The following is a 27,834-nucleotide window of genomic DNA, read 5'->3' on the forward strand; positions in this document are numbered from 1 at the left end:
TTTTTTCATTAATGTCTTTTTTTTTACATTATGTATCTGTTGAATTAAAATATTTATATGATCAAAGAGTAAATTTTGAGGTTGAAATTTACTTTGCGTCTCTCATTTCACCTGTTCCTTCGACCATATTTTTCAACAGCTCTGCTTCATTGGGATATTATTTTTAAAGAGCTATTTCTTTCTCTTCCCTGTTGGAAGGCTAACCTCCCTTCACAATCAGTGACATGTTAAAAAGGGAGTGCTTTTTAAAAAAAATCTGACTTGTTCTGCCCTGCTTTCCAAAAAAGAATGCTTTCAGCAGCCAGACTGATTGCCGATTGGCATGCTACAGAGCTGCAGTTCAGAGCAACAGGGAACCTTCTTGCTACACAACACAAGGAATAAAGTTAGTATTAACCTTGTGTATGCCAAATGGAGCAAGCAAGATGGGAGTTAGGCTGCAGATAGCTGGTGATTTTTAGTATTGTTTTCAGTAGAGGAAGTTGCTCTACTGTGCAATGGCAGAGAGCCTTTTAGAGCTGTAGTGTGGCAGGAGAGGATGGCAAGTGTGGTGGTGAGATTCAAGGGCAATCAAAGAAATATTTAAACATTTCAGTGCAGTACAGTATTTTTTGGGCATCTGTATGTGTGGAGAGACAATGGAGTGTGCCTCCTAAGTGCTCCTAGTTAGCAGCACCAAAGTTACCTCCTTGGGGGAACAAGCCTGGGCAGGGTTTATGGAGGTCCTGGGCTGCCCAGATGACAAGACCCTCTCCCTCTGCCTCGCTGGTGTGGTCCAAAGGAAAGCACAGCAATATATTTGGTACCAGAAGGAGTTGCCAGAAGGAGTTGCACAAGGTGCCATCCAACCATTTTAGGGAATCCACTCCAGATTTTTGTAGGGCGTACTACTTAGACTTTTCTTCTGAAGAAATTCTGCAATGCAGTGAAGGTTTAGGGTGAGAATTTTCCTTCTCCTTGATGGGATACCTTCCCATGTTGATGAGCCCCATCTGCCCTTCACTTCTCTCTACAGTATATGCAGAAACAGGCTTCTCGTCCATTGGACCCACTATTGGTCTCAAATGCTCAATCCGCCAGAGCCTATCTTCACATGCAGTGGAAGTCCCTAACTCAGTGTTAGAAACTGAGATATGAAAACTAGGAGCTAAATGGCACCTTAAACTGTGATACAATATGAGAGGACACTTTCTATTGTGGACCGGTTGAAGGAGGTCATCAATTGTTTTTTAACATTGTTCTTTCGCAAGGCCCAGAGGAAATGGAGTCTCTGTTGGGCCTTCCTAACCACCTGAGTTATATTGTTTTTCCAAGTGAGGTCTTCACTAAGGTAAACTCCCAGGAATTTAAAGGAAGAGACACTCTCCACACAACGCCCCATGATACACAACGTGGCTGGTTCCTCTCTCTTCCTCCAAAAGTCCAACACTATCTCCTTTGTCTTACTAATATTTAGGTGCAAGTTATTCTCTAGTGCTGAAGAAGACTCATCTATAATTACATTTTAGGAATGATTCGTGTTCTTATGTAGCTGCGTTGTTTTATTCTTTCTCATGGCTCATGATCATATTATAAAGTAGTTTGTTCTATGTTATTAATCAAGCACTGCTAGAAGTTGTTTTTTGTTTTCCCATGTATTTCTTATGAGTTAAAAAAAAATGGTGTGGCACGAGCAAATTTTTATTCTGAAAGTGTGAGAACTGCTCCTTTACAGGAAGATGAAGTCGCGTAAGGGGACAGGGGCTAGTTACAAGCAATAGTGGGAACTGGGCATGAAGTGGCTGCAATGAATGGTTATCTCCAGTCATGAAGTGCACAGCTGTACTGTGTATCTGTCATGCCACAGAGAGCAAAGCAGTCCAGCAATGAAGAACCCACTGTCTGCTTTTGCATTTGTTTTTTTTACATGCATCTCTCTCAGTCATCTCATAGAATTAACAAGAGGACCTTATGTACTATGCTCTTCCATGATTCCATCCACACTGTCCTCTAAAATGATGCTTATCCCCAAAGTATGTCTTGTCATTCTCCTCTTGATAAGAAGCCTGATGCAATGTCACCTGCTGCTTGTGCAGTATATGGGTTTCCATATAAACAACTATTTTCCCCCTTAGTAGAGTCTTGCTCTAAACTTGCCTTTTGTAATCTGGCAAGTTGGTTGTGTGTCGAGACCCTGAAGCCACCACCTTGTCGATGAATGAGACACAAGGACATGGATATTAGGTTAATGTTGTTGGGCAAATTTAGGCTACAACTTTATTGGTTACAGAATGTGAGTCGTATTGGCTTAGGCATTAGAACTGACCCAACTATATCTGACTCCTGCCTGTCATGCAGGGATGGGTCAACCAGCGGTAGGGGGAGCCCCATTGATACAAACCAACTCGAGCTCCCCCAGGGTTCCTGATGGCATTGCGGCATAGCCTTGTCCAGATCTGGACTTTGGACAAGATCCACACCCCCGGATTCCTTTAACGGAATACCCTTAAGCTTGGAGGGGCAGGTAATGGCCACAACCAATCAACCAATCAACCAATCAACCAACCAACTAACCAATCAACCAATGCCTAATTGCCAAACCTTACAAAGTTGTGATGATTGCTTTGAGGTAGGCGAAAACCAAATGGCCCATGCCAATCTACCAAGTGGAAGAATTCCTACCAGGCCCCTCAATGGTGACCAACCGCGGTCCATTGTAAGACCATATCTAAACCTGCAAATTAGGGAGGGCGGGCGGGAGACTGAGGAAGCGAGCTGAGAGGAAGCTCTCCGGCTCGTGCCTCAGTTTAAATGGGGCCTGGCCACACCTCCCCTGCCAGCGGATTGGCTGGCTGGATGATGATGTAGCCGGGAGCTTCCGGGTGACGCGGGACTCTGTCCCCCACCCCTGGAGGGGAGTGGGTGGCCATGTGGTCCACCACAACTCCTCCCCACTGTGAAGTGGAGCGGATTAAGCACATAGTGGGAATAGGAGGGTCAGCATGAAGATATGGAAGGAGGCCACTTCAACAACTCAGTAGGATCCTTCAAACTGTGTGGGTTTAGTCCTACTTGCAGCTTAAAGAAACTTGTGGTGTGGTAGGTTGAGTGGAAAGAGTTGGCCTAAGGAGAAGTGGATATTTCCCCCATTGAATTCATCCTACTTAAGATGACTTTGGGAGCTAAAGGTGAATGGAAGAAAGACTTCTGTACTCATTTGACCATGGCTACAGTATTTTAAAGGGACGTGGGTGGCGCTGTGGGTTAAACCACAGAGCCTAGGACTTGCTGATCAGAAGGTCGGCGGTTTGAATCCCTGTGACGAGGTGAGCTCCTGTTGCTCGGTCCCTGCTCCTGCCAACCTAGCAGTTCGAAAGCACATGAAAGTGCAAGTAGATAAATAGGTACCGCTCCGGTGGGAAGGTAAACGGCGTTTCCGTGCACTGCTCTGGTTCGCCAGAAGTGGCTTAGTCATGCTGGCCACATGACCCGGAAGCTGTACGCCGGCTCCCTTGGCCAATAAAGTGAGATGAGTGCCGCAACCCCAGAGTCGGTCACGACTAGACCTAATAGTCAGGGGTCCCTTTACCTTTACCTTTTACAGTATTTTAGGTGTTTGAACACCATGGGACCACGAGAGGAACATGTCTTGCTGCTTTCATCCCCTGACCTCAGTGCAAGACTCCTACAGCATCCTTGAGTTTGAAGGAGACAAGAAACATCTGTTCACAAAGAGCTGGACAGCTTCAGCCGCCACTGCGTCTCTACTTAAGTAAAGGAATGGCTGAGGCAGCACATGGTCCTGGAGCCAACTCCATGGAGCCGGGAAGCATGTGTTTGAGTGTTAGTTTGTTCTGAGTGTAACTAGAAAGCACAAGTCTGAGCAGTTTTGCCTTTTTGCCTCCCTCGTTTCGCTGCAAAACTCTTCTTTAGTGCTAAATTGGAGCAAACGTCAGTCTAGAGAAAACCCGATTGACATTTGCTCTGATTCAGAGATAAACAGCAGGCTTTCTCAGGGGAAAGCAGCAGGGCAAGCTAGAGATGGTAAAAGAAAGGAGGGTGGGATACTCCTGCCCTTCCACTCCAACATGATAGTTTGTCATTGGATTCACACTTGTATCAATATAGAGACATTCCAAGCTCCATTGCTATTGCTTCCCTAAATTCTCTCATATGAGGTTTTCCTCATCAAAGCATGATACAATAAACCATTGAAACAAAAACAAGCCCAAATATATCCTTGACTTAGTTTGTGGAAGCATGGAAAGACTGGCAACATTTTTTATTTTTGTTATTACTTCAATATTCCCCCCCCCCCTTTCCTTCAAGCAACTCAAAGTGACATGTACACGTCTCCCCTTTATCCTGTGATGTAGGTTAGGCTGAAAGAAAGTGACAGGCCCAAGGTCACCCGGTGAGCTTCATGGCTGAGTGGGGGTTCAAACACTGGTCTCCCAGGTCCAACACCAACCTACCAAAAATCAAAATTGATCAAGATCTGGTTGAAACCCATATTATCTCTTCCTTCATTGTTTTTCACACTCTTCCAGATACTGCAGAGTAGAATCTGCATTGGATTCAAAACAAAACAGAGGCAAAGCTTGTGTGTGTTTGCATGTTCTCTTTATCTCTCCCCTCCCCCCAAAGTTCACATGGACTGCAATTTCCTTCTCGTCCTCTAGGTATCGCTTGATTATTTTAACTGCCTTGTTTATACGGTATAGCTGCAGATAGATGCTGCAATGTGAGGTGAAAGACTGTTGTGGACAGAGAAAGCTGCTTAACTGTTTTGCTTTGATTTTCTTCTGAAAATCGCCTCCATTACTTTCATCTGCACATGGGAAAAAGATTCAAGTACAGCTGCCTCATCACTTCTCCACCCCCATTTCCCTCCACAAATTGCAGTCCTGGGTGCTGCATTGTATACATTAAAAGAAACCTAGATCTCAGAACAGATTTGTGGAACTACGTGCAACATGCACCTTTGTTTTTTTTGGAACTGCTGTTTAAATAAATGTTTCTGGCACTTACATTTTTGGAAATAATTTCAAAGGACCTTGTCAAAGGCTGCAGCATTCAAGGAACAGTGCCTGGTTAAACTTTTTTTAAAAAAAGAGAATTAAAATGTTTACTATTGTTACTGCAATGCATCACAGTAAGCAAAGGGTAAGAATATGTTTGTGCATACAACTGACCTTTACAACATTTTGCTATGTCACTTTGACCTTGAGATATTTATTTCTAGAACATATCCTATGGATAATTACATTTCAGAAATAGTAAAGTATCATTGATGTTTCTTTAGCCCTTAGGCTTTCTAACATAATTTGGTCTAGGAATAAAGTGGTATGTTTGAGGCATGGCCTTTACTGATTCCATCTGAAAACAGAGGTTTACAAGAGGGAACTGAAGAGGATGTTTGCAAAAATAATTTAGCTCTTGACATTGACCTTGTCCATGTCAGGGAAATAAGGGCTTGTCCATTAGGGAATGAAGTGCCACTATGGTGTGCAGAAACCTAGCTGTTACCAAGTACAGTCAATATTACTTATGCCATATTATAAAATCTATCACAGTGAATCTTCTAGTACTCCTGGCATTTCTTCATTACTTCTAGTTAATGAAAATCCGTAAAATGTGGAGTAGTGTAGGAGATGAGTAATCTTTTTAAAGTAGAGCAGATCCACTAAGCCAGCTACATTTTCATAGTGCTACCATTTCCTTTTTATGTGTGGGGAAGATGCAAGAACTGAGCAGCTCAGAAGGAAGTCAAAGCACATCTTGTCTGCTCTTAAATAGGAGAGCTGTTTGGCTAATTCAGTGAGGAGCATTAGACTAGTAGAGACAATTTCCTGTTGTTAATAATAATAATAATAATAATAATAATAATAATAATAATAATAAATTTATTACTTATACGCCACCCATCTGGCTGGGTTTCCCCAGGCACTCTGGGCGGCTTCCAACAGGAGATTAAAAATACATTAAAACATCAGCCATTTTTTTTAAAAAAAACTTCCCTAAACAGGGCTGGAACTAGTTTGGTTTGGAACCAGCTTACCTTAAAGGACTGCCTTCTCCTATAGCCTTTCCCAGTGCTATTTTTTCTAGAAAAAAGGGTGCTGGCACTCACCACGAACACTTCCTTAATTCTCTTAGAGTTGCAATGGTGCCCACCTGAGAGGTGCTGGTACTGAGTTCTGGTGAGATCCGGCTGAAAAAGAGCCCCCTTTCCCCATGAGTGTGTTTACTGACATCACCCTCGTTGGTGCATTCATCTAAGAAAGGCATAGCAAACTCAGCCCTCCAGATGTTTTGAGACTACAATTCCCATCATCCACGACCACTGGTCCTGTTAGCTAGGGGTGATGGGAGTTGTAGTCCCAAAACATCTGGAAGGCCAAGTTTGCCTATGCCTGATCAAAGACCTGTATAGAGGAGAACCATTGAAATTCATGTTAGTCCTGTCTATTAACGTCAGTGGGTCTACTCCAAGCTTTGACTACTGCCTCCTGCTTTGAGTTTGCTTTCAGAGGTCAGGTGGATGGCAACAGGAGATAGGGTCTTTTCAGTGATGGTGTTCTGTCCAATGTGCTTTGAACAGAGACCTAGTTGGCACAATCAGACATCATTTTGGGCACCAAATTAGGGGGGAAATCCTGTTCTCTTGCACATTTCTTCCAATTTGTTTTATGACTTTGCTACTGCTGGTTTCTTTCTTGTTTTTGATTTTTGTGCTGTTGCAGGTTACAGATTTTATTTTATTGCCTCCCCCCCCCCAAAAAAAGTAAGCTACTTTGGTCACTGATGTGGGAAGGCAGGATAAGAATGTTTTAAAAGAAATAATATTTTATTTTTAGGACATCCAATTCAGTACATGTCAGAGCAAAGAAACAAGCCAAACAGCAGCTCCCTTCCAGCATTGCTTGCCTGAAGGGGCGCTGTGTGATGAAAAGGGCTGGTGTCTCCAACTGTTGACAAATACGGTAGTTCCCTGAGCCCCACCTCTACATTGTTGTGAAGGCTTTTGTGTCTAAGTGTCCACACTGACACATGGAGAGCTGGGCTGGGGGAGCTGTGTGCCAGGGATGAACTCATAGCTCCTTTTAATCAAGTGGTGCCCTTTCATGAGGGTAATGAAGAAGAAGAGTTTGGATTTGATATCCTCTTTATCACTGCCCAAAGGAGTATCAAAGCGGCTAACATTCTCCTTTCCCTTCCTCCCCTACAACAAACACTCTGTGAGGTGAGTAGGGCTGAGAGACTTCAGAGAAGTGTGACTAGCCCAAGGTCACCCAGCAGCTGCATGTGGAGGAGCGGAGACGCGAACCCGGTTCACCAGATTACGAGTCTACCGCTCTTAACCACTACACCACACTGGCTCTCTTCTGAATGAATGAAGGGGTAGTAGTTAGAGTGTTGGACAAGGACCTGGGAGGCCAGGGTCCGAATCCATGCTCAGCCATGAAGCTCACTGAGTGACCTTGGGCCAGTTGCCATTTCTCAGCCTAACCTACTTCACAAGGTTGTTGTGAGGATAAAACGGGGAAGGGTACCACATGAACCAGCTTGAGCTCCTCGGGATAAAAGGTGATATGTAAATACAATAAAAATAATACATGCCCACTGTGGTATGCTGAAATAAGGCAGAAGAATACTTTCTTTTTGAGTTCCAGATACAATTTTAAAACTGCAAATACAAGGGTTTTTTTTAATCAAGTCTTTTTCTATTACAGTGGTACCACGGGTTAAGAACTTAATTCGTTCTGGAGGTCCGTTCTTAACCTGAAACTCTTCTTAATCTGAGGTACCACTTTAGCTAATGGGGCCTCCCACTGCCACCATGCAATTTCTGTTCTCATCCTGAAGCAAAGTTCTTAACCCAAGGTACTATTTCTGGGTTAGCGGAGTCTGTAACCTGATGCATCTGTAACCTGAAGCGTCTGTAACCCAAGGTACCACTGTATCATTAATATTATTTTCTATATCACTTTCATGCCAAAATGGCTTCTTAGTGGTTATGGAAGAAACCTATGCCTGTAGAAGCAATTGATAAGGTTATCCTGGCTTATAAATGAAGGATAATACATTTCTGGCTGCAGAGGTAAGGGTTAATTGGTACTTCAGGTAGTAAGTTTTTAAAGTGATCAGTACTGATGAATTTGTTTGTTCTCCCCGCTCCCTGCTTATTCCTCCCATATGTGATAAGGAATTCTTTTAAAATTGGGACTGTCATTGCCCGTTAACATTGTATTGTTACTGCAGAGACACAGTTAAAATGATTTATGGCTTTGCCTTAATATAATGGCATGGAGACACTGTTTTTCCAGATTTATTTGTTTGACAGTTGTGTTCTCAGGAGCAGTATTATCTTTTTAATTAGAAAGTAGGTATGTAGATATTTGTGAGCTTTGAACAGTGGCATGTGCAGTTACTAGATGAACTTGGAGTGGAAAAAAATAGCTTTTTAGCAATTAATATAGCACTGATATCAAATCACAGATTTCTCATTTCATTCTTTCTTTCTTCCATGTCTTCCCCAACTAAAGCTTGTGGGGCATGTGAAACTAGTCTTTTGGGGTGTGCCATACTGATATGAAGGAAGCTTGCCTTTTATCTCTTCGAGTTTATTCATTTTTAATTCTTGGGGCTTAGTACAGCTGTAGAATTGATAGACCTGCCTGTTACAGTGCCGCGGATGCCACATAATTGTTTGCTAAAAGCTCCTTTCATGGGTAGAACAGACAGTCTCTGAATGAAGGGCAGTATTCACAAGTGACAAGATGAACTGAACTGAGTGCATATACCAGGACTGAAAGTGAACATGCACAGCACATTTGTTTTGGGAATGGTAGCATCCAGTGCTATTTTTTCTAGAAAAAGAAGTGCCGGAGGTCACCAAGAACTTCTCCCTTGTTCTCTTAGAATGGCAGTGGCACCCACCTGAGAGGTGCAGGAACTGAGTTCCATGTGAGTTCTCCCTGAAAAAAAGCCCTGGTAACATCATAAACCATTCCTGGCAAGGCCTCCTAATTTGGAACATACCAAGTCAGTCTATTGGTCTATTGAGCTCAGTATTGCCCGACTTTGATGGCAATAGTTCCCATGTATTCCTCGCCCTACCTGGGGATGCTGAGGATGAACCTGCGGCTTTCTACATCCACAGCAGATGCTCTACAACTGAGCTATGGCTCTCTCCCATTGTCATGCAAGACAGAAGAGTAGGTCCCTTATGTTATGTCTTCTGCACACTCTGTATTCCAGGAGGGCTTCTATGCAGATGACCCTGAGCTGTGTTCCTGAGCTGTGGCTTCTCAGGCTCCCAGTGTGTTGTGAGCACAGGAAGGCCCTGGGAAAATGCAGGTATCTTTTCCTTAGGGCACTCTTACAGTGAGTGTGGCAAGTCAGCTGTGCAAACTGCAACAACCACCTGCAATAAACTGTGTCGGATCTGTCTACCATGAATAGACATCTTCTAGTGAGTTCACTAGTGTGGCCAAAAGATAGGACAGGCACCATGGAAGAAGAAGACACAAATCTGCATATTTTAATTTATGCATGAAAATGCAAAATTATTAGAATTCAAATTTCCTCAAGGAAGCCATTTATTTCTACATTAAAACAATCCCAAATAAATAATTCAGTAAATTTTCACCGTACCTCAGACCACCCAAATCAGCTCTTGCATTAATTCATCCATTGCCCCAATTAATTTCTCACCCAGATGATCCTGCTCCAAAATCCATTTATGTTGACTGATTAATGGAGTAATTAATTCAACACACCATTACTCCTGCTCCTTAAATTCGAAACAAATAGTGTGCTGTGGCAGTGGTTCATGGTGCTCTCTCAGTGGATGGGTGGAATTCGCACTATGAGATGAAGTAGCCATTGCTGATTTTTCATTTCTCTTCTCTCTCCGCCTCTCACCTGAGCTATAGGCTTGTACCAATGCTGTGTATGCACAAACTCAAACTTCAACATGCTCCTAAGAAGGAAATACCATTCTTTTCTGCTTCTTTTTCAAGGACAGCATATTGAAAAAGAAACAACTGGTTAGGGTTATCTATCCTCTTTTCTGTATGCTGTTTCTGGAAAAGAAGTGGAAATGATGCTGTTTTTCCTCCCATTTCATGGACATTTTTGAGGTTTTAGTTGGTGCTTCAGCAGCAGCAAGAAAGCAGTGGCAGCTCAAATGCTGCTAGCTGGATTAGGGGCCTCTGTGTGTGTCCTTTTTATTGTACATTTATGATTAATTGTGCTCATGATGGTATTGGGGTTGATAAATATGATCACACTTTCAATACTGTTTGCTCCTGCTTCGCAAACATTGCTTCCTTTCCAGTCAGTGTGGATCCTACAACTTCCTGTTGAAATTTCCATACCATAAGCACCCTGGGATTTTTTTGGTCTCACTTCCATTGTTCTATAGCACAGCAGTCCTCCTCCAGATGTCAATAATAATAAAACTCTGGGGAACATCACAGAACTAATGAAATGGAATGATGGGTCGTCCAGTGTAACCCACCACTTAATGCATCATTATTGTGTCAATGACACATCGCAGATTTCACCTGCAAAAAACACTAGCCTAGAGGGGGCCCAGGTTTAAAGCAAAGACTGCCCACAATGTTATCACCCTGCACGTCTACTGTGTGCTACCAGACAAATGGAGACATGGCACAGTTCCAGGCAGCCATTGACATACTGGGCTGTTGGGAAAGAAAGACGACACTTGGCTACTCAATGAGAGCATCTGGATGAGCACTTAGGGCCAGATTAAATGCAAATTCATGTAACCATAACCTGATGGCTTTTTTGTAGATGAGGTAAGAAAAGTTTCTTCATAAGAGATGATGGGGTAAACATGAATTTCTGGTGTGGGGGTTTATGAAGCGCCCCTCCTCGTTGCTTCTCTGCTGTAATCACCCAACTCATGAAGAAGCTTTTTCTGGGATGGAAGAGAGAGATGTCCAACTACCCTCATGCACATTGTGCTGCAACGTACAGTGGTTTGCCATGAGCAAACTTTACTGGCACACAATGTACAGTGGCACCTCGGGTTAAGTACTTAATTTGTTCCGGAGGTCTGTTCTTAACCTGAAACTGTTCTTAACCTGAAGCACCACTTTAGCTAATGGGGCCTCCTGCTGCTGCCACGCTGCCGGAGCACGATTACTGTTCTCATCCTGAAGCAAAGTTCTTAACCTGAGGTACTATTTCTGGGTTAGCAGAGTCTGTAACCTGAAGCGTATGTAACTCGAGGTACCACCAGTATAGCTGGTACATTTCAGGGAGTGGCCGATAACAGTATTTCTTGTCTTGCAGCAGCAGAAGAGCTGCTGTAAACTTTAGTGGAGAGGAGAGAAAGTTTATATCCACAGTAATAAAGCATCAAAAATTGAGGCCATAAACAATGATTGCACTCTGTAGTAAACTGAAAAGACACTGAAAACTTTCATTTCATGCTGTAGTACCCAGAAATGGGCAGTAAACAATGTGTCCCTAGCTAACTGTGGGGGGTTAGTTGTTGTTTTTTCTTCTAGATGTGTGTCCAAATATTGATGAGTTGTAAGAGTTGAAAATCCCCTCTCCCCTACACCTTAAGACACTAGTTCCAGAAAATAGGCTTTGAAAAAATATTGTCATGGAGAGCATTAACCCCACCTCCATTTTGAGCATTACTGCTGTAATTTCTTGAAACTGCAACATCATCGCTGCAAAACAACACAGTTCCCAGAGGTTAGTTCTATGGCCGTTGTTTAACATGAAGGGGAAATGAAACACCATAAAATTTACTCTTCTACTATTACCGATATAGATAGCCCCTGCCTGCTTTAGAGCTGTTGCTTTGATTGTTTGTCAGCATTGTAGGCTAGGCCATGCTGCTTTATCCATAGAAGAAGACATTTAGTAAAATTGTATTTGAGAACAACATGAGGCATTTTACTCATTCAGTACAAGGGAGAACAAGTTTAAAATAGAACAGTTGGGCTATGCTAATAACCCTATTATTATTATTAACAATAATAATTAAAAAAAAATATGAAAGGGCAACAGGTCCGTTCCCCCGATAAGCATTGCCCTTGAAGAAGAAGAAGAGTTTGGATTTGATATCCCGCTTTATCACTACCCAAAGGAGTCTCAAAGTGGCTAACATTCTCCTTTCCCTTCCTCCCCCACAACAAACACTCTGTGAGGTGAGTGGGGCTGAGAGACTTCAGAGAAGTGTGACTGGCCCAAGGTCACCCAGCAGCTGCATGTGGAGGAGCGGAGACACGAACCCGGTTCCCCAGATTACGAGACTACCCCTCTTAACCACTACACCACACTGGCTCTCCTTGTCCTTCTTTCTCCCTGCACTGACTTTCTACCCCCATGACTTGATTGCTACTTCAGATGCTCTGACCCTTCTGCATTTAGCTTTCCTTTTATTTATTTGGACAGTTGAATTGAAAATGAGACAAACATATGGAATATAAATGAGAGATAGGGAGGGGGTGGAGAAAGAGCGTGTAATGCGGATTGAACAGGTAAAGTTGTATTTAATATAAACTGACAATGAAACAAACGTAAATAGAAAATTAAGAAAAGTGATGGTAACACCTTTAGCCATCAGAAGAAGTGACAAATTGCTATTGACAGCATTGCAACAGAGTCATCTCAACAGCTCTAAATTTTGGGAACGATCTCCTCACCGAGGTGTGTCTTCTCACCTCATTGTTATATTCTTTCAAGAAGCAGAGAAAGACATGCCTCTTTCTCCAGGCATTTGGAGGGAAGGTGGCAGGATTCACTGAGGTCAGTTTGCTTCTATTTTATGCTATCTTCTCTTTTTTTAGTTAAGGATGAGGATATTTCTACTGATTTTCAGAAATATATATTGGTGCATTTTAATTTGTTGTACACCATTCTGTGAGCATATGGCAAATGGTGTATATAAAGATCCAATAAATAAATGGAACTTCCAGGAAGCTTTTGCTTATTTTTGTAATGTGTGTTGCAATTTCTCTTCTTCTCCCGCTTGTGTTTGGTACATCATACCACTACATAACACAGGAGCAAACCAAAGATATGTGTATTATACTGTTACATGTCTTAAATTCCCCTTTGGTTGTCTTCATATGTTTGAATGTTGTGATCTAGGGCTTTAAGTGTGCTAGATCAGGCACCAGCTTCCTTTATGAAGGATATTCATCTGCAGTCAAACCCACATGCTGTTCTGAAGCTTAGAAAATCCTATGCCAAGATTACTCCTTTCTTCAATAAGTGGAAGGAAGTCTTAATTTTCATCAGTTTCTCTGAACATAATCTTACTGGACTGTAGAAGACACTCTAAAATTTTGTACTTTGTCTCCATTAACATGACAAGCTACTCCATATCTTCTGGCAATTTAAATAGATCACAATCAAACCATAGCATTTTAAAATGTTCAGTAATCTCACAGCTTGCCTAACATTTTTAATTTTATGTATGCTTTGACCATTTAAAAGGTTTCTTCTTAATGCAGCTGGAAATAGTTTTAGCTGTTTACATTTTTATCTTAATCTTGAAGTAGTGAAGAGCTACATATTAATATCATTTGTAGCTCATCTGTGGTTGTACGGCTGAGAGGAAAGCACTAAGGGTCATTGTGAGGACTCAGGTTTTTACCTTTATTCAGGGCACCTGGCATGATTTGAAGCACCTGGCTTGCATATTCCAAACTGTGTTGTCTGAACTCTAACTGGCCAAGAATTAGGTAGGTGTTTTGTTACTAGGGTGGTAATTATATTGCACCAGTTGTTTGCTGCATGTATGAACAGAAATTGGACATAAGGATAAGTCATGTGTTGTTTCTCTCCATTTGGAATAAATAGAAGCATATTATTTACTTTGTGTCGTTGTGACTAGGCCCAATACCTTTCAGCTGCCATTTATTGAAAGGAACATTATCCATCATTAGCATAGGGTATTTACTTGTGTCCACAGAGAATGGATTGATTCCAATGAAAGACTTTCTGATCCGAAAGCAAAGTTAGATTGGGCAGAAAAGGATAGCTGATTCACGTGAGGTCTTGGAATGGTTTGTTTGTTTTTAAAGAAAGGAATGATTAATCTGTTTCATGCAATACGAGGACCATAATAGACTGACCGTGAAAACCAGAACAGTTAAAACTTATGAGATACTGAGAACCTATGCAATCTAAAAAGTACATTTGCAGTAATGTTAATACCAAATATAACTGCTTTGAATTAAACCCAGTTAAGTAGAGCACTGAAACACTGAGATCTGATTCTGTGAGTGCTGAAGAGAGAGTCCAAGTATTCAGCCTGGGGAAAAAATGAAAGTTTGGAAGAATATGTTCAAAGCTTTATTTTAGTACTATGCAAATCACCATGAAAAGAGGCAGGAACATTTGATTTTGCCACTGCTGACCTCCCTGCAGCCATAGCTTTGAGCTTTTGCTTTAAAGCTGCTTCTGCTTGGCAGTCATCCTAAACCAGCAAAATGTTGTTTATTATTTATTCAAATTCTCTTATAGAAATATGGATCCTTAGTGGGATGCATTTTTTTATTATTTTTTGCGGTGGGGAGTGAAAGGTGATTGCTTTATAGGGAAATGGTGGTTTTATAAAGTTATGTTGCGAGAATGAGTGGCTGTGACCTAGGGTTGTATCAGTAAAGCAATGTTTGTCTGTTTTTATTAGTGGCGACAGCTGTTGATTCTGAAATTTACAAATAAAGTGTGGTGTAGCTTTAAAAAATTCAACAGCTTGCTCTAGTTTGGTTTGAGTACTCACTTACGCAACACTGTTTTTGGCTTCCACTGTGTGATTATTGTGGATGCATCAGCGAATAAAGAGGATTGTTTGGATCTGCAGCAAAACATTACTTCACCTGATCCAACTGTGCCAGTGAGCTTTCCCATTAACAAATACAGATTGCTGGGGAACTTCAACTCTGTGGTCAGCTCAGTGCCTCCTATAATTCATGTTGCACAGCTCCTGGTATACTAAGGGTGTACGTATGTGAGGCAACCTTTCTAAGCTGAGCCAACAAACTCTGGATGTATGAGTCAGGGAAGTTCCAAGTGTGTTCCTGATCCATTTTTCTGATCCTGTTGCCTCAGTAGACTGGTCTGATGAAACCCCCTTCACTAAACTATATGGTTTCAAGTGGAAGTTTGCATAGTGCCCACAGACACTCCCATTGGCACCTGCCAAGGTTCCCTGCTCCTCCTATTTTTATTTTGTTTAACATGAGGCTTTTGCCTTTTGCAAGGGGTCATTTGTGGAGTTAGCCTTTGCAGGAGTGGCGGTTGCCTGTTTTTTTGTTCCCGTTGTATGTGTTTTGTGGTGAGTTATGCCCACAACAGGGATGCGGGTGGCACTGTGGGTTAAACCACTGAGCCTTGGGCTTGCCGATCAGAAGGTTAACGGTTTGAATCCCCGCAACGGGGTGAGTTCCCGTTGTTCGGTCCCAGCTCCTGCCAACCTAGCAGTTCGAAAGCACATGAAAGTGCAAGTAGATAAATAGGTACCGCTCCAGCAGGAAGGTAAACGGCGTTTCCGTGCACTGCCCTGGTTAGCCAGAAGCGGCTTAGTCATGCTGGCCACATGACCCAGAAGCTGTACGCCAGCTCCCTCAGCCAGTAAAGCGAGATGAGTGCCGCAACCCCAGAGTCGTCCGCAACTGGACCTAATGGTCAGGGTCCCTTTACCTTTAACTTTATGCCCACAACAGTTTATTAGATTTCAAAATGTGCCTCAAGGCTCAAAAAGGTTGAGGCTCACCATTCTTTCTTTGCTCTTATTTTTTGTCTGTGCCCAGTGTGATTATATTATTGAACTGAATTTATCTTAGTTGTCATGTTCCCCCTTGATCAGGTAAGTGTAGTGTAGGTGAGAACCCTGCCATGGCAGTGCAGGTTGAGAGAAGAAATCTTACTCAGTCTTTTAGCACCTGATTTACCCTACCGTTTGATGAGGGAGGGAGAGAGGGTGTCAAGCTAAATGTGCTTACATCAGGGGAGAGAGATGTGCTAATAATATAGGCAGCTGCAATTATAGAATTATGGAATTGGAAGGGACCACAATGGTAATCTAGTCCAACACCCTGCAATGCAGGAATCAATGCAGGACTTGAATCCATGACCCTGATACTGAGAGTCTCATGCTTTATCCACTAGCGATTGCCCCTTGGTCTGCCTCCATCAACCTGCAGATATCCTTTCTCACCCAGGCACTATATGATACCTGGAGCCAAGAGTGTCATTTTTTCCATAGCGATTAAGATCATTTCTAGATTTTGGAGCTACAAAGATCTTTCCGTTGAAACCATGCTCTAAATAAACTATGGGCTCCTAGTTTGTAACTCTTAGGACCCTGACTTGCACTGTTTCAAGGTTATAACTGCATGTAACCCCAGGCGTTCCATTATTGATTACCTAGTGTGGTTGTTGTAAGAAATGCAGGCTTGAGGGCTGTGAATTAGATTGCAGCAGTACTGTTGTGTGAGTTTAATCAGCATTGAACTCACCATGTCCAAAAACCGAGGGGCACATCTGGTGTGAATGGGAACATGTAATAAGAATTGGGGGGGGTTTGTGTAAAATAGCATGGATTATTAAACAAAATATTCAGACTGGTTGCAGAACAGCATTTTTGTTGTTTGGAGGTGAGCACAAGTCTTATTTCTAAAGACCTAATAATATTTTTGATGGCCACAGCTCCATTGAGAAATTGTACAACATTAGAAGGTCTCTGACATTTAGCCTTTAGAAAGATGGCGCACCAGTTGTTTAAAAAAGTAGCCAAACTTTATCTCTGCAACATGATATCTACCATGTAAATGTCAACCCCAGATGTTCCCCAGATGTTGTTGGACTGCATCTGCCATAAGCCCCAGCCAGCATGGACAATGGTCAGTGATGAAGGGAGCTGTAGTTCAGCAGCAAAAGGAGGGACGCTAGAGGGACCTTCTAGACTGTTGCAATATTGGATGTTCACTCTAGGATAAGCAAGACCCCCACAACTGCCTGTACTCAGGAACTACAGTTCAAGAAAAAACTAGAACTATGACCTTTTAGTTAATTCATTGTTTAGAAGATTCAGCAATTGATTAAGCAACCACACACACACACACGTAGTACATTCAACGGAGTTCAGTGGGATTACTGCCAGGTAAGTGGTTATAGAAGTAAAGCTGTATTCTGTTTAAGGTACACTAATTGAAATCTGTGGATTTGTGACCACTTTTCCTCAACCTGCTGTCCTCTAGCTGTTTTGAGCTACCATATATATACAGTGGTGCCTCGCAAGACGAAAAGAATCCGTTCCGCGAGTCTCTTCGTCTAGCGGTTTTTTCGTCTTGCGAAGCAAGCCCATTGACGGCTTAGCGGATTAGCGCTATTAGCGGTTTAGCGGCTTTTAGCGGCTTAGCGGCTTAGCGGCTTAGCGGATAAGCGGCTTAGAAAAGGGGGGGAGGGAAAAACCCCCGCAGGAACTCGCAAGACATTTTCGTCTTGCGAAGCAAGCCCATAGGAAATTCGTTTTGCAAAGCACCTCCAAAACGGAAAACTCTTTCGTCTAGCGAGTTTTCCGTCTTGCGAGGCATTCGTCTTGCGGGGCACCACTGTATATATATATATATATATATTGTGTCTAATATGAACACTTACAAAGCTGCAGGTGACAGGCAGTACCTTGGAAGATATGTTTCTCCTCTTTTGTACATAAGAGAATGTGTCTTCTAAAGTGGTGCCATCTGTGATATGCAATCATCCAAAAATTTAAAAAATGGGACTTTTGACTCAGAAATGTTGTGTTCATATGGAAGCTTATGCAGATTTAATTGATGACTTGATACATGAAATCCCAGGCAGCTAGGCAGTTACATTAAAACAACAACAACTAGCTAGCAACCCTAAGAAACGCTATGGAAAGACATCAGCATGCAATTTTGTACTACACCTTTCTGTTTTTGTTTTAATGTTGCAGTTGGCCTTGTCTGCTGAAAAGATCTTGCTCACTTTCAACCAGTTCGTTAGCATCCCTGTTATCATCCATTTCCTCTTCATCATCTTCACGATCAGCCAGATGCAATACAATGTCAAAGAATTGATTTCTCTGGCTAGAAGGCCATCATCTTGTTTTGACAAGGAAGGAAAACTGACCATATGCAGAATGCTAAGGGATGGTAAATGTATAGGTAAAAATAGTTGGCATTGGCAGTCGTCTGTGCACGTATGTTTGGCAGCTGTTGTCTGCTCACTGTTTTAGTATTCACAGATTTGCTGGTATAATCCGTTTTCTTCATTGCTAATGGCTGAGTGCTCCTAAACACCTTCGTAATTGCTTTTCTGCCATAGCTATGGTGGATTAGACTCTCACTGGTATGTGCAAACAAAGATGAAAGTAATAGTCCTGCTGCTTGTTGCTAACTGGATTAATTTACATAGGGGAATGAGAGAAGTTCTCTTCTTGTGTGTTATATCAAACTACTTATCAAGTTGCACACTTTCTGCATGCTGGGGAGAAACAGGCCTCTGCTTAGTTTCTGGGTGCTATGCATGTTTAGGAGCACAGACAGTGCAAGGAGCTGCTAAAATGAATGGGAAGGCCTACACATTTTCACATCCAGCCCTTGTTCTTCCCTCAGTACATTTGGTTTGATGCTAACAACTACAACAAGATGGTCAAAACACTTAATGGAACTAACCTAATTCTGGGCCAAGAAAAGTTGAGTTCTGTGGCCTCTTAAATTGAACTAATTTGCATGCATTTGCCTATTTTGCACACCTTCCTCTTTGTTTTTATTTTAATTGCAAGTAAGAGTACAAAGTTGTCCTTAACCACTCCATCTTGTCATTGTCTTTGGAACCATCACTATATTTGGGCTTGAAATGTTCAGATCTGTTTTTCATTTTTGTTTCATTTTAACTTTGTTTAGCTCTGTTCCACATTCATTTCCATTTGGTGGTTTGCAACCCGCAGAAATGTCAACAAATACATTAAATGGCACATTGCCATCCTATCACAATTCAAAACATAACTTCTTCCTGTTTCTGGCGGTGAGAAATGGCTGACACCCACACGATCGGACCTTAGCCGTGCCAGTAATTCAGGGTTGATATGGGGATAATTCACCCTGGCAGATCCCCAGGGTGGGGGAGACTGTCTCATAGACCCGCAGTTCATCTGAGATTTGTCAGCTGGTAGGACGTTGGGTCCTAGAGCACAGCATGGCTGGCACTCTCCAAAGTCACTCTCACAAGCCGGAAATATTGGTTTGATAAAATAATTCGATTTGGACAATAAACAGACATAGTCTGGACTGAAGAAGACTGAGAAAAAATCTACAATTCAAAACATAACCAAGAACAAGTAATAAATAAATAAATCAAGAATCCACTTCACATATGCAACATACTATCAACAAAAAAACAGCAGATAACAACAGAATAAAGTCACCCCCATACATTTCAAACAACCAAGACAAAATTAGAAAGAATGCATTACACAAAATATCATTCCCCATGGGTTGTACCTAATGCTGCTGTTCCACTTTTGTTACAGATTTCTACTTGCACAACAGAACTCATTTCTCTCTTCAGTCCTGCAGCCTCCCACTTCAAAATCTGCTGCAGAGAGTTGGAGCACCCTTTGGAGCAAATTTTGGGGGCTTGCAGGGGGAGGAGAGGAATGGAAAGTTCCATTGTGTGAGCAGAATTCTGCACAGGCAGTAATGGATAGAGCCCCATATTTTTGCTGCTGGCAGTGCTAGAAATTCATACCAGCCTACATTTTACTGACAAAAATACATTCTGTGCAACTCTCCTAATTTCATGCCAAAGAGAATTTTGCAAGCCTTGCCCTGCTCCCCATTGCATACTGGTGTAAATTGTCCACTGCATTTCTTATGCATTGAACTCTGTACCTACCCTGTGATTTACAAGCTAAGAGAATGGTTGTTTTTCTGTAAAACATCTACTAGCAAAAGGATAATACATTATCAGCAGTACAAAATGTAGTCTAACCGACTGTTTCACTCTAGACTGTGTGCTAGAGATGAGACACAGCCAATCTCCATTCACAGTGCAGTCCTAAACATGTTGAATCAGAATGAAACCCCACTGAGTTCAGTAGGACTTAACTGTACTGCCAGGTAAATAAATATGGGATTGTAGACTCAGAGTTTTAACTTCTAGAGATCATGTGGAGGAAGCTTTAACCCCATGGAGGATGGCAGTGGTAGTACAGTATTGCCTGTTAACATATTTGAGCAAGGGATTCCCAAAAGTCAAAAATATGGAACAGAGCTTACGACATAGGGACTGTTCATGATAAACAGGCAGTTGAAGCATATGGAAATTTTATTTATTTTGCAATAACTGATGTAGGAGATCAGTTTTCTGAAGATAGCTGGATTTTTCTATTACCCCACCCATCAAGTTCATTTCTATCTCCTGTGGTCTGAATCAAGTTATTTATTTATTTTAACTCACTAGGGACATGAATTAACTTTCCAATACCAGGATGTTTGTGTTTTCAACCTTGCTTTGTCAATGGTTACAGTAACGGTTTCAGATGCATTTGAGTTCTAACATATCCAAGTCTGTCCTTTCGGCATTTCATTTCCTTGTAACTCGCCTGATTACAACCCTTCTTCCAACACAACAGTATACACCTGTCAACTTGGATAAGGTATTTTGGTACCTTAAAGACCAGCAAATCTATCATGGCATATGTTTTTGTGTTTTAAAATACACTTTTAAAGTGTCTTTTAAAGTGACAAAAGTCTCTGATGTTTTAATAGGTATTAGTTATATTGAACAGGGACACTGGTTGCACTGTGGGTTAAACCACTGTGAATCTTGGGCTTGCCGATCAAAAGGTCGGTGGTTCGAATCCCCGTGATGAGGTGAGCTCCCATTGTTCAGTCCCAGCTCCTGCCAACCTAGCAGTTTGAAAGCAGGCAGTCCAAGTAGATAAATAGGTATTGCTCCAGCGGGAAGGTAAACGGTGTTTCCGTGTGCTGCTTTGGTTTCACCAAAAGCGGCTTAGTCATGCTGGCCACATGACCTAGAAAAACTGTCTGCGGACAAACGTCAGCTCCCTAGGCCAGTAAAGTGAGATGAGCGCCGCAACCTCAGAGTCGTTCGCGGCTGGACTTAATTGTGAGGGGTCCCTTTACCTTTTTATATTGAACACCATCTTATGGGGGGGGGGCTTTAAAAGGCTTCTGGCTGGCACTGGTTTTTAACACAGTGTGTTAATCTCTGAAGACAAGCTTAATTCTAGCCCACTTTGTCATGCAGAGCACCCCCTCCTGTGCTTATGTCTTCATACCACTGTGTTGATGTTTTTAGAAATGACAAAAATAATCCAAATATTACCCGTACGATGTGTGTTGTTTAGAGTAAAATAAATCAATTAAGTCTGTAACAACCCAGTGAAAAGAATAAATATTGAGTTTTCCCAGTAAGGTTCATCTGCTGAAGCAAGGTTTGCATGGTTGTCTTGTGCAAAAGAGCAAGTCTGTGTTCTCTTTTGCAAAATGGAACAAAGCAAAAGAAATCATCACCGAGTGTATGCTGCAGTCTCTAATTCTGTCAGCTGCAGGATAACTGAAAACTTCTGGGAAGTTAATCTGACATTTAGCAGCATGTTATAAGTCAGCTGCCAAGTGAAGCTGATTTTTCATTAATGACTTCCCCATTAAACTTCATTAGAAATGCATCTTCTTTAAGAAGAAATATATGAAGGGAGGAGGGTATTATTTATTGTTATCTTCATCATCGTCATTATTATTAATACTATGCTGCTTTTGCATGCAGAGCCAAGAGAGAGATGGTGTCGTCTGAAAGGAAATCTGCTCTTTCTAATGAAAAATAAGAATAAGGTAATTCATTTCTTTCTCTTCCTTCATATTTGTGCCTCTTCCTGAATTTACACAATTCTTTTCACTTTTTAAAAACCCCTTGGTATGATTCTATGGATATAAATATTCAGTATTTTTGGCAGTAGCCTAAACATTACCATCCGTTTACCTTTATGGCTGGTTATAAAATGTGAGACATTCCTCAGTAGCATCAACAATGCTACTGAATGATTGGCTGCATCAGAAATGACTTGAGGCCAAACAGTGTCCTAATTTGATGTGTAAAAGAAGATGTCAATCCAGAATCCTCCAGCAGACTTTTTTTGACTGCAGAATCCACATCTTAATTCCTACTATTGTTACAGAAAGATAGAATTGGGGAGGTCTGTAATGCTTTTCTGGGGCTGTTTGTGCTGAATATTATTCTTACAATAGTGTCCGTTCTAGGAGAAAGTAGTTGTGTATATTTGCCTTTCTTTTGATTCAGTTAAAAGAAGCTTTCAGAACCAGTTTTTAATTCAAGTTTTAAATCTTGGGATTTTGGGAAAAGAAACAAGGAATGAGAGGTTTAACTATTTTCATTATCTTTCACAGTTGACAAACCTTGACACATTTGGAGTCATGGCAATAGAAAGTGAGAAGCTAATTATTATTTTTGTCTGGTTCAGACATTATAATTTTTGGAGGGGTCAGATAAGCCAGAACTGCTAATATGAGATTCAGATAACTTTATCTGTAGCAAACATTGGTGGAATCTGTCTTTGTCGTTACCTCCTGCCACAAATAGCTTCAGTAAATGTTTATTTGGAGGGATTAATTTCTGCTAAAAATAAAATTGTATAACTTGTAGCATGATTGCAGCAGTGTAAAGGCTAGTTTCAGGTGGTTTTCGCCTTCTTTGAAAATTATACATATAAAAAAAAGAAAACGAAAACAGATAATCTAGGTCAGTTGTCTTCTGGAGGCTCCGTTCAGACATCATGCCACACTATGACTCTAACTGTGGATTGTCAGTTCATATTTTACACCAAAGTACAGTAAGCAGAAACCATGACTTGCAAATCCATTTCAGACAATGGTGGTTTTTTGTTTTTTTTTTTAATTCTGGATTTCTTTCTGATTACTTACCTTCCTTAACCATGAGTTGACATAATGTCTGAATTAAGTTTACCTACCTCCTTGGTATTGCCCTGTCCTCCAAGGAACTCAAGTAGTATACATGGTTCTCTTCTCCACCTCCCACTCCACATCTCATTAATTATCCAATAGAACCTATATTGCTTAATATGACACAACACACATCTACAAAGTCTAGGACTAGTTAACCAGAAGGCCTGGTGTGTTAGCTCCTGGGACACCATAGCTGATATACATATAGGGACTACATATGGCAAAATGCTAATATATCACATAGGGATAGTAAGTTTTCAAACAATGTAAGTGAGTGACTAAGAATATTGTGGTGAGAACATTGTGGCCTTGTCTCCATCCTATGCATATTCAAGAAACCGTATGACCAGATCATACACTTGTACAAATGAAAGCAGGTAGTTCATTGCAAATTTAAATATGTACAGATTGCGCGCACACACAAAAACTGGATATGTGTAGTGTTACAGTATAGGTCATGAACCAGAATGTGTGTTTAAGCACTTATGTGTGTCCATATACCAACGAGAGGTTTAGGATCTTTTGCTGGAGTTATGACTTGCACTTGTTATGAACATGTGTTTACCCACAAGTTCCCACACACCAAAGGAATAAAGAAAACTTAGTTTATTATATGAAATAGAAGTGATGGAATATATATAAATGCTGCTTCAGACAGTAAAATTATAATTTAAGCAGGCAGCAACTTCCACAATACCTTGATCTAAAGAGTGGCAGAAATAGCTAACTATTTTTTAAAAATCCTGTAGAAAAGTGAGCTTGGCAATTTTGTCACAGAAACCTAGAATTAGTATAAAACCTAATTATGGTTTTGCAAGGCAGAAATGGAAAAGGAAGGATATAACTAGCCTTAAGCATGTGTATGCTGGTCCTTGAGAGGGTTGGATAAGTTCTGTTGAAGCTAGCAGAGCCAACTGCCTACTGGGATTCTGAGGTTTTTAATATGTTTAGCTAATGTCTCCTAGTAGGAAAGGGAGGGGCCTTGAAATGAACACATCCTGCCCTTTTCTCATCTTGCCCATTCTAGTGAGAAAATGACTAAAAACTGGCCAACCTGTTTGCAAAAATGAAAGGTTGTGAAAGTGAGCCATTAACTGAACCTGGCCACCTCTTAGTTTGTTCTCTGCTTTCGAATCATTCTGCCATGGTGTGGATGGCTCCCACTGAGGAGTTGAGAATCCTGTACAGTGGTACCTTGGGTTACATACGCTTCAGGTTACATATGCTTCAGGTTACAGACTCCGCTAACCCAGAAATAGTACCTCGGGTTAAGAACTTTGCTTCAGGATGAGAACACAAATCATTCTCTGGCAGCAGGAGGCCCCATTAGCTAAAGTGGTGCTTCAGGTTAAGAACAGTTTCAGGTTAAGAACATACCTCTGGAACGAATTAAGTACTTAACCCGAGGTACCACTGTACTTGGAAACTAAATTTCCATGTGTTAATTTTTAGAGGGTGTGAGGAACTCAGGATATGCCTGGATGTCTTTCAAGAGACTAGACTGGAATCATAAATATAACAAGGCTAGCAGAAGGTTCACGGTGGGGTATCCCTTGTCATATTTAGCCATGTCAGTCTTCTAACTTATGCCATGATCTACAGAGATAGACCGTATCATAAGTTTAGATTCACAGTGGTTTGAGGGTTGGTGTTTCTCTCCATGATTGAACTCATTCTCCTAAGCATGTTCAGTACACACACTTCCAGTTATCTGCTTCATATTGGCCCAAAATTATTTATTGCAGAGGACCATATTTGAGAAATGCATGAAATATGGTTAAGTGACTCGTGGAGCAACTATTTTGATTCAGGCATGTAACTGTATTCCCTGCCAACCTAGTTAGGTTGAATTTCAGTAATGCAATGAAGGTATGGAACTAGATTTAGGTCTGGAGATGCTTCCATCTTAATGTTTTTTTCCACATATTCAAATGAACGCTTGATGTAGGACATTTACTGTGACCACCAAGTATAGCTAACCACATTATGTGAACATATTGGCCGGTAGCTCTGGATCGGCTGGTGAATGTGTCAAGTCATGGAACCTCAGATAATGCAGATATATGGCTGATTTCTCTTTTACCTTTCTCCCAATTCCTACATAGCGTATGAAGCATTTAAAATGCTTATATAATCAGACAGCTATTAAAACATTTCACAGATATCTAGGTCACACCTTTTCACATGGAGAAACGTTTGCTGTTGGTTGCTTTCATGGTATCAAAATTACCATTATTAAGTTTCTGAAAAAAATGTTTTTGTCTATCTAGCAGACTCTTATGATTTCTCTCTCGGTAAACTATTCAGCATTAGAAATTTGATCTCATTGAGAACCTTTCCATGTGACCTTTCTAGCTTCTCAAACTTCTGAATGCTTATATATTTGCTTTATGCAAACTGTATTAGGTACAAAAGGAGTATGAAACCTAATTATGGTTTTTCTGTGCAATAATTGTTCCATGGGGCCCTGAATAAATATGAGTGTAGAAGTACATGTTTTAAAACCTACTTTAATATTTTTATTTAAAAGTGGATTTGTGATCAGTAGGCTGTAGTAATTTCCTTAGAACAATCATTACTATCATTTGTAGTATATCCTTCTTAGCTTGCAGCTTAATGATGCAGTAGTAAGGACTGTTCCCATCTATTAGCTCAATTTGCCTCTGTGCATGAACGGTACATTTATATTGCTTAGAAACTTCAGATTCTTTGTGTAGGATTTTGAAAAGTGCATTTAAAGCCTGCTCAAAATTAATTTGTATGCCTTATATAAATTAACTTGTTAAATCCTGCAAATTCCACAAGATATTAGGTAATATAGGCAGCCATATTTCTTAGTTTAAGTTGTTACGGTAAAATCTGGGTGTGAGGCTGCTCTGCCACCCAGCTCGTCGGACTAAGTCCGCGGGTCCCTGCGGAGGAAAATGAGCTCAGCCGGAGACAGGAGCAAGCTGCAGAAGATCCAAGTTTATTGTGCAACAGGTTCAAAGCGAGATTGAACAGCGAGAAAGGGGTGACATGAACTTTTGAAACTTCCCTCCATGTCCCAGAATACAGTGCAAAATACATCCCAGTTACATCATGAATGCATTAAGAAGAGGTTGGGTTACACAGATTACATCATAAATACATGAGGAAGAGGTTGGGTTACACAGGATTAACATATGGAGGAGGGAGGGGGGAATATGCAGAGCTGGAGATATGCGCAGATAAGCACATCCTGAGTACCGGTGATGAGAAGACAATGGTCCATGTACTGGCATTGCCCGGAGGAAAGGCTTAGCAGAGTGATTTGACAGGATTAGGGTCTTGACACCTTGCTTGAGGGATTATGGAGGACAGGGGAGGTGTCATGGAGTCCTAGAGAAATTGAGCAAATTGGCACGTTGAGTTTCTATCAGTTTTATAGATTTTAGTCCCTTTTGACATTGACAATTGGAAATAAATGGATATATTGTAGCAAAGAAGAAGGTGAAGAAGACATGCCCCCCCTTCCATATCAAAGTTTAGATCATTTTAAATACTGCTTCGGTTGGTATTCAGGTTGGGTTCCTTGTACAATTGTGAAGCTCTCAAACATTTGCTTTAACCTAACTACCATTAAAAATGGTTCTCTCTGAAAGCAAGTTTTGTGTGACATATTAAGGCTGCTGTCAATTTTTATGGTAACCTTTTAATCCATCTGGAATTGAGGGGTCTGACTGAAAGTAATGTAAGGCTCTTAGCTGTGCAAGCATGAAGGTGAATGTAGTCATATGCTTAATGATCAAGTGTATTTAAATAAAAAGTGAGGAATGTACTGCTGTGTGACTTGCTCCGTAATGAATTGCGTTTCCATAAACCAGTTGCATTCCTAGGCACAGGAGTGCTGGTAGGCAAGATTAATGAGCAAATTGAAATATCCACATTGCCAGTAATTTTAAGCTTTCTTGCAATGTTTGTAAAAGCTTTATGTAAACTACATTCTCACAGCTTATATCACAGGTTTTAATGTATTATTACCAGTTGACAGAAAAGCATCAAAGTAAAATTGTTGATTGATTCATAAATCAATAATTGCAGTTTATGTGTTAGGGGGAAAAATGTGAGAATAATGGCTTGTTTTAAGTGTTGTGATGTGGCATGCATAGTAATCACCTATAAAGCTGTGAAAAGGTTATGCAGGGTTTCAAAGCATGCCAGTGAAAAATGTAGACTATGAAATTTTATAGACAAAAAAACTCCCCATGGTGGGTTTTTTAATAGCTTGTGTTCTTTGATTTCCCATGCTTAAAGATGACTCTGGCTGCATAGATGTAATGTGAAATCATGGTTTGTCTAGCTAAACTTGTTTTGTGTTAATGTCTATGCGCAGATGCTTATGTGAATGATCATTGGGCTCATGAAATCCTGCCTCCCTTTCTTTGTCTTGTACATGGCAGCTTGGAGATCACAAGCTTTCTTTTCCATTTTAAAGCAACCAATTTGTCAGTGTGAGTGAACCCAGACAAACAGTGGTCATATTAAACTTTGGTTCAGATATAAGAGGTTGTTTTTTTTTTAGCTTTTATAAGTCAATTTTTATAGTGAGAGAGGACTAACGGGATCTTGATTAAGACCTAAATGGACAGAATTGAACTTGCTGATATATCCAATTTAGCAATTTCATGCTAGAGTGTTCAATTGACCTCTTTTTGTTAGATAATTTTGAATTTCTGGTCTGCAGTCAAATGTTTTTGGATATTCAAATGACCTCACATTGGTTTCTGCATGGTGCTATTTTTTTATGGCAGGTTTGTGCCTATTTGTTCTTTTGAGTAGAGACTAATCTGTTTGTCCT

General features: G+C 41.0%; 1 protein-coding gene across 7 annotated transcripts in view; it reads left to right on the plus strand.

Annotated features, from left to right (window-relative positions):
* INPP4B (inositol polyphosphate-4-phosphatase type II B) overlaps window positions 1-27,834 on the plus strand; it is a gene marked incomplete at its 5' end in the record, with an annotated part of 286,774 nt that overhangs the window by 36,100 nt on the left and 222,840 nt on the right. For 2 of the 7 annotated variants that reach the window (XR_014160193.1, XM_081876073.1), the window contains 2 exons: window positions 17,997-18,173; window positions 21,802-21,866. Coding sequence is in view for 5 of the 7 variants with exons in the window: in XM_081876073.1 (XP_081732199.1) it covers window positions 18,062-18,173; window positions 21,802-21,866 (177 nt within the window). Of the gene's footprint in view, window positions 1-16,503; window positions 16,641-17,953; window positions 18,174-21,801; window positions 21,867-27,834 lie in introns of those variants that run through there. The other 5 variants (XM_081876074.1, XM_081876075.1, XM_081876076.1 and 2 more) reach the window with 4 other exon arrangements.

This window comes from Podarcis erhardii (assembly GCF_964252035.2).
Source record: "Podarcis erhardii genome assembly, chromosome: 9".
In the NCBI taxonomy this organism is placed as follows: domain Eukaryota; kingdom Metazoa; phylum Chordata; class Lepidosauria; order Squamata; family Lacertidae; genus Podarcis; species Podarcis erhardii.